Genomic DNA, 13017 nt, shown 5'->3' with positions numbered 1-13017 from the left:
AAAAGTTGTTTAACAACATCATGTGATAATTTTCGTCGGTATTATGTGTTTTTAAGTTTGGAGAATAAATTAAAATGAGAAAAAATCAAAGATTTCTTGACTGTCTTGTCGGAAAACACCAACAACAAACAAAACAAATTACCATAAAGTTGAAGAATCATCTAACAACACATGGTAATATCATATATTTACATTCAGACCAAAATAAAAAATAAAATAAAAAATAAAATGACAAACCTGCCTCCAGGAAGTAAACCCGTGAGTGAGTCTTTGATCAGGTCAAAGTAAGAAAACATATTTTTTTCCTTTAAAAATATAAATTAAAAATGCTGGAAAAAGGTGAAGGACTAGGAAAAGAATATCTATATTTAGTTTTGGGCAGTGGATTTGTTGAAGAGAAGTCAATAAATATGAAAGAGGAAAATGTGTGGACTTTCCCAATCTAAAATGACTTGCCTCCCAACATGTTTTGTGTTTTGTTCATGTCATGAGAGTTGTCATCTAATTATGAGAGAGAAAGCTTGATGATTTTGCTAATTAATTAAAATATTACTAACAACAATTAGGACAAGATTAATTAGATCTTTTTTCCCTAAACCTTTTACTAAATAAAGACAATGAGGTCTTTGTACATTTTTTTCGAACCAGCGAATTGTTTAAAGGATCGGATGCTTTCTTTCGGCAGTAGTCCGAACCATGCTTGGGCCGCTCCGGTGGAGGAGGAAAGCCGTATTGACGAATCCGCTCGAGTATTTTTTCTTAATACAACTAAAATCCACTTTTATTTCTTTTTTAATATATAATTCTTTCCGCAATGCTATCATTCTAAACATATCTAGTCGGGCATAGAAAATAAATAAGTACAGGCATACTTTTATTAATAAATCTCCTCCATCTCCACTCAAAGCTTATATGTAATTACTATTTCTTCATAGGCTTGTCAAAAAAGGCTACTCACTTGTGGATATTAAATTACGTTGATTCTTCGGCACGATAAATATAATTATATTGTGCTATTATATTGTTTATTTACTCTATAATATGAATAAACTTGTAGTATAAAAGCACTAGAATCTCAGCCTAAAGCAAACAAGCATTATGAGTTTCCTATATATATATATATATATATATTCTCCATGCATTATTATATATATATCACGGGTGATGATGACATATTCTCCGGCGCTGATTTGCCCTACCTAAAGTCGGATTAAATAGGCTAATTGTTTAAATGGTAGTCGTGGTTCGTTTAAGGAAGCAATTAGTCTCGATAAGTGTGCTTAATATGAAAGATTTAATTGAGTTTGCTGCAGGTTTGACATGTTATCTACATTGAAATTCAAGATTTTCAGTGTTTGCAGAGCCTTGAGCCCTGTGATTTTGCAATTATTAAATCCCCATCTGACATTAAATTTTACAGTTTAGTTAATGTTGAAGAATTTTACCGGGCCGAATTCAAATACTTTGATGCAATCCGGGCTTACCCATTAAAGCCTGTACTTTTAACAAAGCCCAACCCATTATATTTTCTTGATCCAATATTCAAGAATTTTAACGGGTCGAATTCAAATACTTTGATGGTATTCGGGCTTACCCATTAAGGCATGTACTTAAAAAAAAGCCCAACCGTTATATTTTCTTGATGCAATTGTTCATCTACCAAGCTATTTTCTTGATCCAATATTCGTCCTGCCAGCCTTGTCATATTGTACTATAAGATCGAAAATTTACAGTGACAGAGTTACCATGAAAAATAGACTGAAGATCCATTGAAATCGAATTGGTGTGCTGTCAAATATTGCGAAGCTGGTTTCGGTTTTGACTGCTGGAGTGGGGGCAATACTTGCCTCGGGTAATTCACATGCTCCGAATTTCATATTCTCCTGCAATAATATGATTATTGTACAGTTCAATATGTTACATAGGACCGAAAGCGACGATAAAAAAAAAATAAACGTAAGAATATATCTTTTAGGAAATTCGTCGAGAAAAGCAAAAAATTACCTTGCAAAAGGATATAGATTTGCAGCCACAAACGAGTTGACCATTAGCCATATCTACTGCCTCAGCTGCTCCTCCTCCATCACTTCTCTGCAATATTTACATTCCCAAACCATTTTGAAGATTTAAATTACCTGGTTTTTTTCTCGTCAAGCTATAAAAAAGAAATAAAAAAATAATACCTTGTAAAAATCAACTGCAATAAAATTAGGCCACCTTCCACCAGCTGCTTGATAACATGTGTTCATCATGGTAACTAAAGGCCCTGAATTTTGTTTGCAAGCTTGCACCACATCTGGATTATCGGGAAAATAGTTCATTACAACAAGTGACCTCGATGTTGCATTCATTGCAGGCGATTCTGCTCGGTTAGGACATGATCCAGCCACCATTCCACCATTACCATCTGCAAGTTCAAAAGAATCCAATAAAATTGATGGTTTGAAGATTCTTTTTTTTTTTTTTCTTTTTTTCTTTTTTTTTTTAATTTCTTACATCATAAAAGATGTTCGATTTTTAAGACAAGGGCTCACATTGATTTTCCTCAAAGTATCTCCAATCATAGGCAATGCCCTCCGAAGATTCCTTGGAAGATTTAGAAGTGAAGACAACTAAACGCTGGTTCTTTCTAATCATGTCATCAACTGTGGGCCAGTCGCCACCGTTTTTCGGCATTCGAGTTACTGGAAACCAAAATTCCTTCAACCCAGAGGCGTTAAAAACATTTGTCAAGCCCTTTGGAGATGTAACGTAATCTTCGATGATTATTGTGACTATTTCAGTAGGGTTTGCTTTGAGAAACTGCTGGACCTCTTTCAAAACATTTACGGCAGGTTGCTGGAGAGAGCAAAAGTCAGTATATTAGAATCAAATAACACGATAATATTCGTATCAACTAGCGTGTATATCATTATGAATGCCCCAATATAAATATCTATGTTCCATTTAAGAAAAAAATAAATATGTTCGGATTGCAGTTCGTTCTGTAGTGCTGTCTATTAGTGTTCATATACTTACAAAAGATGTGTAGTTGTAGCATTTGCCACCAAACGAGTGGCATAACCAAACATCGTTTTCGAAGTCATACATATCAAGCATCAACCCTCTGACCCCATTCTGCAATGCATAGATAGAAACCATCAAAGAATTGTGATAACAGCATTACGTCTGTCCTTTATAAAAATGTGCAAGAAGTTCAAACATATCACTTTTATCTCGTGCAGCAATCATGTAAATGGGATTCGGGAATGAAGTTCTCCCATTCCAATTTGATAAACTCGACTAGGTATTATTATAAGCATTAGTTAATAGTCAGCACTTATCGAGTCAGAACTTGGCTGAGTTTCGATTTCAATCAGAAACCAGTCCTATGTTCTAGGCTTCTAGCCTCGAGGACTCTTCCTATTGCTTTTATAGAACCGGTTCTTAGAACAGAAATCAAGCTTTATTCACAAATTTTAGAAATGTAGTATCAACAGAGTGTTCCTTTTAAAAAAAAATCAGCAAATTTACAGCATTCGATAATATGAATTTAGTCGAGTCAATATGATTGTTGAAAGTCAGGATGAAATGAAACCTTTGTTGACTGCCTGTTCAAGATTTCTATGGCATAAAAATACAGTACCGAAATTCTTGACAAATAAAACTATAATATTTTGGCATTCCTCTTACTGAAACTTAAATTTGTTCACCTAACTATGCACTTCAATATAAAGTGTAATAAGTGTGCACAATTTCCAGATACAGACGATTGATTCTACAGCTGCCAAAGCATTCACTCATGAAAAAAAAATTAATGTGAAGAGGGAAAGTTTACCACGCTAATTATTGCTATTTAATGTCAGACCATTGCTAGTAATTATTAAAAACATTAGTCCAGCAGCACTTTCACACTCAGACACAAGTCAAGTCATTTTGCAACAATATTTTATGCATTTGAACTAGTCAAAGGTTATTAATTGTTAATTAAGTCAAATAAGTACTATTAAAGAAACGGAATATTTAATTATCCAACAAAAAATCATTCATCATCGCTGGAAAAAAAAAACAGCAACATGGGTGACAACTTCATGCACACTCCCAACTACCCCAAACCTAAACTAACACCACCAGTTCCCTGATTTTTTTTTCTGGCTACAGCGCATATTCACATGGATATAGTGCAGATATAAAAATTACAGTATAACTCCTCAAAAAAAAATAAAAAATTACAGTATAAATTCAAAGGAGGAGAACTAAAAGCCTTACATTGAGCTGCTTAGTAATGGAGTCCTGTTGATTCTGTGGAGATAAAATCACGCTTCCTGTAGCTGACCTCGCCCCCAATCTCGCAAAGGAATTGTGAGTTGTTAGCCACGAGTACCGATTAAACGGCAATCCTTTCACCTAAAATTCGATCATATCAAAATTAATAACCAAACAAACTAAGACCAGAAATATATTTTACCGTCGTTAATTAGTCAACCTAATTAATTTTTAATCAATGAAATTAAGCTAATTTAAGAAGAGTTTAAATCCAGTACTACTGAACAACAAATCGATACTACTCTCTATCTTCTAATTTTGTATTCACCAAGTCAAAGAGGATTATAACCAGAAATTTTCAAATTTTAACTGCGGAGTATATATCAAGTACTAAATTCAAACCAATTTCATACGCGGTACGGATTATACAATAGTGACGAGTGGCAAACCTTAGAAAGGGGATTGATCGGCTGGATTCGAGTACACCGCGGCCTGATACCTCCATTCGCGATGCAAGTTTCGCAATGCAGTCCTGCGTCGCAGTTTTTGTCCGTGATGCACGTTTCTCCTTGCTGTAACCGCTCAAAAATCAAATTAAAATTCCATTCTAAAATCGGAAGGAAAAAAAAAACACAAATGCGAGAAACAGAGATCTACACACAGAAAAAACGAGTTTCCAGCATTTTTTGGCACCTGAATAGTGCAAATACAGCAGAATATGCGTATGAATAAATTACCTTAAGAGCAGAGGAATGGCCGAAGAGAAAAATCGCGAAGAACAGCACCGAAATGTAAAAATTCATCACAAATTCGTCCCTGCCGAAGGAAATATATTCAATCATCAGAAACAATGTCCAGAATTCTACTCCGAACAAAAATCCTAAGAGATCCGTACACAAAAACATACAAATGAGCGCAGAAATGTGTTTTATGTGTGGGAAGCTTTTGAAATATGCATGAAATTTGTTGCAGAAATGAAATCAGACGAAGAAGAATCTCTCTCTCTCTCTCTCTCTCTCTCTCTCTAAACGGCTAGAAAGAAAATCGTACGACCTTTTGCAATTTCAGTTACAGGAGGGAGAGACCTGCAAGCTTTGAAGTGTGTGTGGGTTTAAACTTTAAACTTAAGACGAGTAAAATGTGTTTAGTCCCCCGCGTTTAAAATAAAATAAAATAAAATAATTAAATTAATTGAAATAAGAATAAAATTTACTAGATACTCAATTCAGGATCAATACTTATTAAACCTGATTCACTGATATAAAATAACCAAATACCAATGTTAGATTTTTTTTAAAAACCACTACTAATATTCAATTTAATTAAAGTTAAGCCCGTTGATAATAATAAATTGAACAATTATGAATTTACGCCAAATTATATACGTTTATCATACAACATTGCTTGCAAGGGAATACCATACCAGATATCTTGCCTTCACATTTCCTTTTTGTATGTTTAAATTTTACTTTAATATTTTGATAAAACAATTTAAATGTGTTGTAGAATAAGTTAAATCAAACAACTCGTTTGGATAATAGTTTTCTGAATCAATTGAAATACATGAGTGATTTTATTAACCGTTGATTTGCACATAATAACACATATTGATATGTACGTGTGTCTACTAAAAAGTTATTTCGCCACATCAAAAGTTAAAACAAACTCACTTGTTGTATTTTATCGCGATTGTTAAGGTTAAAAATTCAAAATGTTTTTAAATTTAAATCTATCTCTTGAAATTGAGCCGTAAATTAGTGGTGCCGGAATATACGTTTAATTCACCATTTTTACGAGTAAATAATAACAAAACAATAACAGCACAACCGTCTGATCAACAAGACGGAATATATGTCTGCATCTTTTTGTCCCTTTCCTATTATTTATTTATTTATTTATTTATTTATTATATTTTATCCCCTTCACGTTTGTATTTCTTCAAGACAAGTCATAAACTTTACCCTTGAATTTTTTTAAAACAAGAATTGGCTAAAATTTCAAAATTACAAGCAACCCTTTGAGATATTATAGATTATATATTTTTCATTTCAAGATTTAAATTATTTTTTAGCAGATATTATTTAGACAGATGCATATCGGAATAAAGTTTGATGATCCATTTACAGAAGGCCCAGAACCCTAATTTTGGGCCATGGGGTTATAATTTTTAACTTGGGCCCATCAATACTATATTCAAGTAGGGGTGAGATCGGCTCGGATCGGGTCGGTTTTGGCCTCAAACCGAACCTGGAACCGAAATGGTCGGTTCACGAAGAACCAAAAACCAAACCGGTCGGTTCATGTCGGTTCGGTTCTACTCGGTTTTTCGGTTTTTTTTTTCGGTTTCGGTTTTTTTTCGGTTCCTAAATTTTCGGTTCGGTTTCTTAACGGTTCCGGTTTTCGGGTCGGTTTTCAGCCCTTTTTTTTCTCTAAAATAAATCTAAATAAGCCCAAAATATCCTAAAAATAATTCAGCCCATTTGGAACCAACAAAGCCCAAAAAAAAACGAGTTGGGGCGGGTTATTGGGCTGGGGCTGGTTATTGGGCTAGGGCACATTAAAATTCAGAGAAAAAAAAAATCAGGAATATATATTAGGCCCTATCAAAACGACGTCGTTTCGGGTCGGTTCGGTACATCGGCTCGGTTAACCACTTGAAAAACCGAGTGTGAACCGAAAATTTCGGTTCGGCGGAAATAAAAAACCGTATATGCGGTTCTTGCTTCGGGACGGCATACTTCGGGTCGGTTTTTCGGTTTTCGGTCCGGTTTTTCGGTTTTCGGATTTTTTTTCCTCACCCCTATATTCAAGAACTAAGCTAATTTGATTATAGAAAATATTCGGCTTAATTCCACTTTGCACCCTCGAAATGCACCATTTTGGCACTTTGCATCCCCGAAAACAATTTATGGCACTTTGCACCCTCAAAACATATTTAAACACTCAAAATGCACCCCTACTCTATTTTTCGGTCATATTTTCCGGTGTTGACTAATTTTCTGATTGTCAACAGGGGTACTATTGTCTCTGCACCTTATAATTTGAAGTCACAGGATGAGAATGTGCCGTAAAATTGATTTGTGTACAATAAAATAAAGATTGAAAAAAAATCAAAAAAATAAAATACATTTGTTTATCATTTCGCACCCTAGAAAAAATAGATTAGACACTTTACACCTTTGAAAATACATTAGCACTCTACACACCAAAGAGAAAATCGATAAAGAGGCAAAAGTACCCCAGCTGACAATCATAAAGTTAGTTAACGTCGGAAAATATGACAAGAAAATAGAGTAGGGTGCATTTTGAACAATTAAATGTGTTTTAAGGGTGCAAAGTGCCATAGATTGTTTTCGAGGGTGCAAAGTGGATTTAAGCCGAAAATGTTATGTTAAATCAACCTAATCTTTTCAGGGTTTATTTGGATTAGAGTGGTTCCATCAATTGATCTACATCAACTTGCGGTGAGGAACTCTCATGTAATCACACAAACAATTGGAAGATTACATATTACATAATTTCTCTCAACTACATAATCTATCTCTTTGATTTCAGAGTGTTTACAACTGTGTTACTCAAATTAGTGATCATTTCTCATATTATCTGTACAGACTAGCTTTCAAGCCTTGCATCTAAAAACCGTTCTACTTGCCACCTCAGCTTCTTTTGGAGATGATCATCTGTAGCTCAGCTCCTTCCAATCAGTTGCACTCTAGCTCATCAATAGATCATAGCCGTTGATCTATTCTTCAAGATCAATCATCACACTTCTATTATTGTTAGAGAAAAGAAATTAGCAATAAGATCACGAGAGCACACATTGGGATGATATATTGTTATTATAATAATCTTAACTTTTTGCAATGATATATCCTTGTGACTTATGTAGGCAAGTGATCAACGGCCATATGTGCGTGGCTGTCAAACTTGTCGAATCATCATCTTGAAATTAAGAAAAAAATAGGTACATTTTCCAGAAACGCGAAACCAGAAACTCGAAAACTTGAAACCCGAAAATTAGTACATCTAATATTAAATTTTAACAATCAGAGATGTTGAAAAAATAGCTTACACTAAATAAGTTGTAAATCTAGCAAAAGGTGGATATGGCCATGGACCCCACAAGTGAAGCTCCGGAAACTGAGCAAGAATATATAATTAGGGGAAATTCACAAATGCAATGCCCATATAACAACACTCAGATTCGTGTGGAAATAATTTAAAGAAGCCAAAGAAAGTGTAGTCTACACCAAGTCAAAAGCACCCCCACCCCCACCCCGCCCCCCTTCCGTTCATCAGACACTCCTTCGCACAATGTGCTAAAATACGCCGGTGCTTAAGCTCCGCCGCCGTGCACCACTCTCTTTGCGTGTCCATGGCACCGTACGGACCGGCCGGATTTATTGGTCTACTACTCTCCGCGGTCTTTCTCCAAACGCGAATTTCTTCAACAGTTGCTGCACTTGGTTAGCGCCGTTGCTTCCACAATTAATTTTTGCTGCGAATTTTCCTGCATAGGTTTAGAAACAATGCTGCATTTAGTTACTTGAAATTGCTAATTTCCATGGATTTTCGGTGCATGTGGCCGAACTCAGTTAATTTCATTGGTGGATTTTTAGTTCAAACTTCAAATTTGACATCTGTTATTTTCTATTTTTTTTTTTCTGAGCATTAATTGATTCCTGAACGAAGGTTTGGTGCTAATCGTAATTAGGTTCAAATGTTGAAGTTGTTTGTGTCTTCAATTTGCTAATGCATGTTTGTCAGTATTGATTTCATAACCCTGAATTTGGGGATGTTTGTTCTTCTACTAATTTTAACTTAACTTGTAAAACTTCATTCCAACTTTTTTTAAGTAAAATAATTAATTTTAACGATGTCTCGCATTTTTCCTCATTTTTATATGCAGATTGCCCCTTGGATTTGAGCAGGTCTAATTTCACACTAGCCGCCTCTCTTTGCTCCAACCAAGAAGATAAAGGAAAGTGCTGTCGTTATATCAATGCCGTCATTGCTGTTTCCGTCTCGCAGTACGCAAACACGACAAGCAACTTAGGTATCCCTTCAGATTTATCTGCTACATGCATCCACACCATATCCAAGACTTTTGAGCTCTACGGTGTAACAAGAAACGCCACAATAGTTTGTGGCTTCGGGACCAAAATACCCCTGAACTACGAATGCCAGGGTCGATCCACCGTGACTCAGATGCTCGAGTCTCCGAAATTTAGCAATGTTACCGAAAATTGCAAAATGCCCCTGTCGGGTGATAATAATAGTATTGCTTGTCGAAAGTGCTTGAATGCTGGTATTCTTTATCTAAGGAATTTGTTGGGTCCCGTTGATAATATTACGTTGAGTACTTGCAGGGATGCAACTTTCGTTGCTCTTGCTAGTGGGGTTGATTATGTGTCGAATATTGATATTGCGAGTTGTTTCTTCGGGATTAGTCTTCTCTCCCCTACAGGTGTGATGATTCTTGAAAAATTGCAAAACATATGATATGATTCTTATTTTATTTGTATTTATTTTCCAACTTTATGCTTGTGTTTTTATTATGGGATTTTAAAGAAGTTGCTGATTTGCTTAACTTTTCCTTGTTTATGTAGTGAATTTGCTGGCATTAGGTTTGATGAAGTATTCTCTTGAAATCTAATTTAAAACATATTTGATAGCTGTGCAGCTACAACCAATTTTCTATCAAGAGAAAACCTTTGTTTCATACTCCCTCCCTCCTATATTAAAGAAAATTGTTTTAATTACTCGTCAGTTTAGAATTCCAATTAAGCATTTATCATACTTTTCTCAAATTTTCCCTTATACTCTTATTTTATTGAGAGAGAATTAATGATTAAACAATGGGTATTTTAGTCATTTCATCTGGTTTTTTTTTTCCTTTCTAAGAATCCATGCACATTGATTAGTTTTCTTAATACGTGTGCATTAGCCAAAAACGACAAATATCTGAGCTTTTCTCCGAAATAATATAATTTGTGTGTAGCTACTTCATAATATTTATTGCCTATTTTTCAGGTTTTCCACCTTCACTTCCACCACAGATATCTCCAATTGCTGCTAGTCCAACTCAGCTTTCCCTAAACACACCTCTCAATGAAAATCGCCATCCCTACCATTTAACAGTAATTGCAGGCATAGCTATTGCAGTTACTGTTATTGCTGTCACAATGCTCGTGGTATTAATAGTCCTCATTCGTAGGAAAACAAAACAGCTCGAAAATGATAGTGATATGAACAATGACACAACATCCCCAAAAGCAATCGCCCTTCCTTCTAGAAAATTCCAAGATGGTATGTCCTTGTTTCCACTCGAGTTCTCTCTCCCTTAATATATATATATTATGTGTTATGTGCTGATTTTTATTTGTTGTCTGGTGTTTGAACTACATGAAGGACCATCGTGTATGTTCAGAAAATTCAGCTACAAAGAAACGAAGAAAGCTACGAATAATTTTGGCACTGTTATTGGACAAGGAGGGTTTGGAATTGTCTACAAGGGTGAATTTGAGGACGGTTTAGTTGCAGCAGTTAAGAGAATGAGCAAAGCTTCGGAGCAAGCGGATGATGATTTTTGCAGAGAATTAGAACTTCTTGCTCGATTACACCATCGCCATCTTGTTTCTCTTAGAGGTTTCTGCATGGAAAGGCGCGAGAGGTATCTCAATATATATATATATATATATATATATATATATATATATATATATATATATATATATATATATATATATATATATATATATATATATATATATATATATATATATATATATATATATATATATATATATATATATATATATATTTGACCAATAAATAACACCTGCAAGTTATTATTCTATCTTAGGTTTCTAATGTATGAATATATGGCAAATGGAAGCTTAAAAGATCACCTACATGGTATGTTATTACTTCTAATGTTTCTTTATTCTAGTTTTGTATTGTTTGTAGTGTGTAGTTTTAGTATATATTCAGAAGAAGAAACAAGATTTACTTAATCAGAATTCAAAAGTTAAAACAATTGTTTCTTATTGATTTGCTAAGTGGCTAGTTGCTTATGTTTAGCACAAGGTCGAACTCCACTGAGCTGGAGTACAAGAATTCAAATCGCAATTGATGTGGCAAACGCGCTGGTAAAATTCCGGGGATTATATGCTGATCTACACAAATTAAATAATTTCTTCAAAATGATTTTTGAAACATTGAGATCTGCGCATGATACATTTTTCATTGTGCAGGAATACCTCCATTTCTATTGTGACCCTCCATTGTGCCATAGAGATATTAAGTCGAGCAATATATTACTAGATGATAACTTTGTTGCAAAGGTAAATTCACTTCCTTTTTAAAAAGGCAAACTTATATATTAATTGTTTAGTTTCTTTTTTTTTTTCGCTATGCTCAGCTGATAAAAGAATGCTATTCTAGGTTGCTGATTTCGGGCTTGCACATGCTTCAAAAGACGGCTCGATTTCCTTTGAACCTGTAAACACCGATGTACGAGGAACTCCAGGTAAGCCAATCATCTTGCACTATAAAAGACATCTCCTAATGCCTCGTTTGGGTGGCATATAATTATGTATTATTTTGTGTTTGGTTAGTTCGATAACTGTGCATGCTTCCAAGATGGTCATTTTTTTTGGGAACAAATGTGTCCTTATATTGGTTTAATTGGGAATATGCATTAGATACTCTTAGGCCTCGTTTGGTTCCTAAGATAAGATTAGCCGAGAATAAGATCCAATTATATTGTTGGACCATGGGAGATCCAATAAATAATCTCCCAATTAGCCAGCATTAGAGCCATTTTTTCCACAATTGCCTCAGTTATTAAGCTCACAAAACATCCAATTCTTATCAACCAAACGAGCCCTTAGAAACTGGGTACGGGAGATCCTAAAAACTCAAACTATAATCTTATGTTGGACTAATTCTGTTGGTACAGCCAAACAAGGCCTTAGAAACTTGGTTTGTTCGATGCTAAAAACTCAAACATTGACAGGTTATATGGACCCCGAGTACATAATAACACAAGAGCTAACGGAGAAGAGTGATGTTTTCAGTTACGGAGTTGTTCTACTAGAGCTCATCACAGGAAGACGAGCCATACAAGACAACAAAAACTTAGTCGAGTGGTCCAAACAATTCTCTGCTTCAGAGTCAAGAATAACCGAGCTAATCGACCCTTATATTGGCGATAATTACGACTTTGACCAACTTCAAACCCTCGTGGCAATAGTCAAATGGTGCACGCAGAGAGAAGGAAGGGCGAGGCCTTCAATGAAGCAGGTGCTCAGGCTATTGTACGAAAGTGCGGACCCGTTTCAAAACAGTGGGTTCGTTGAAGCCTTGGAGGATGACGAGAGTGGAGGGAGTAGAGGAAGGAAGAGTAGGGGCAAAAATGTCTTTTCAAGTGGCGATGGGAGGTGTTTGGCTTCTTCTTCGAGCACAACCCGTTCGCATTGCAGTCGGAGCTTCCTCATCGAAAATGGATCCCCTCAGTCGCCTAACAATATATTTTCCATTTAAACCCTTTTCCTTTTACTGTGTGTTTCCACTTCATTTGTACAATTTTGGTTCAACCTGGAAAAAAAGTGTAGTAATTATTTTTAATACTTCCATTTCTTTTAAGACTCTTATTTAAACACTCATTTTTCATTTATTATTTAATTCCCTTTTTCACTATATAAAATAAATAAATAATGAAATTATCATCTTGTATTCTAAACTTTAACAATACAAATGAAAGCCAAT

At 35.0% G+C, this 13017-nt stretch overlaps 2 protein-coding genes and 1 long non-coding RNA gene across 4 annotated transcripts; 2 read left to right on the top strand and 1 right to left on the bottom strand.

Annotated features, from left to right (window-relative positions):
- Positions 1 to 1610: 1610 nt before the first annotated feature.
- On the bottom strand, positions 1611 to 5400 carry LOC105957550 (PI-PLC X domain-containing protein At5g67130). 2 transcript variants are annotated; one of them, XM_088823396.1, is made up of 9 exons: positions 5299 to 5400; positions 4983 to 5061; positions 4695 to 4817; positions 4249 to 4386; positions 3019 to 3117; positions 2535 to 2838; positions 2184 to 2407; positions 2005 to 2091; positions 1611 to 1883 (listed from the first exon to the last, which is right to left on the bottom strand). In XM_088823396.1, exons 2-9 carry the CDS (start codon positions 5046 to 5048, stop codon positions 1728 to 1730), a joined length of 1197 nt encoding a protein of 398 aa, XP_088679522.1. In that variant the 5' UTR covers positions 5049 to 5061; positions 5299 to 5400; the 3' UTR covers positions 1611 to 1727. The 2 variants fall into 2 exon arrangements, with proteins under 2 accessions (XP_088679522.1, XP_012836934.2); XM_012981480.2 differs by having other exon boundaries at positions 5153 to 5346.
- LOC148772091 (uncharacterized) lies at positions 2127 to 2678 on the top strand. Its single transcript, XR_016033585.1, has 3 exons — positions 2127 to 2253; positions 2357 to 2440; positions 2552 to 2678. It is a non-coding gene; the product is annotated as an uncharacterized LOC148772091 (long non-coding RNA).
- A 3016-nt stretch (positions 5401 to 8416) lies between the features above and the next one.
- Positions 8417 to 12977, top strand: LOC105957552 (Protein kinase superfamily protein). The gene is made up of 9 exons (XM_088823343.1): positions 8417 to 8711; positions 9155 to 9712; positions 10279 to 10554; positions 10657 to 10918; positions 11111 to 11163; positions 11329 to 11396; positions 11502 to 11591; positions 11692 to 11776; positions 12266 to 12977. The coding sequence occupies exons 1-9, from the start codon at positions 8621 to 8623 to the stop codon at positions 12790 to 12792; spliced, it is 2010 nt and encodes a 669-aa protein (XP_088679469.1). The 5' UTR covers positions 8417 to 8620; the 3' UTR covers positions 12793 to 12977.
- Positions 12978 to 13017: the final 40 nt, after the last annotated feature.

The sequence above is a fragment of the Erythranthe guttata genome, chromosome 2, assembly GCF_056151865.1.
Source record: "Erythranthe guttata isolate IM_541 chromosome 2, IM_541, whole genome shotgun sequence".
Classification (NCBI taxonomy): Eukaryota; Viridiplantae; Streptophyta; class Magnoliopsida; order Lamiales; family Phrymaceae; genus Erythranthe; species Erythranthe guttata.
The sequence above is the reverse complement of the archived record's forward strand: the minus strand, read 5'-3'. Positions and strand labels throughout refer to the sequence as shown.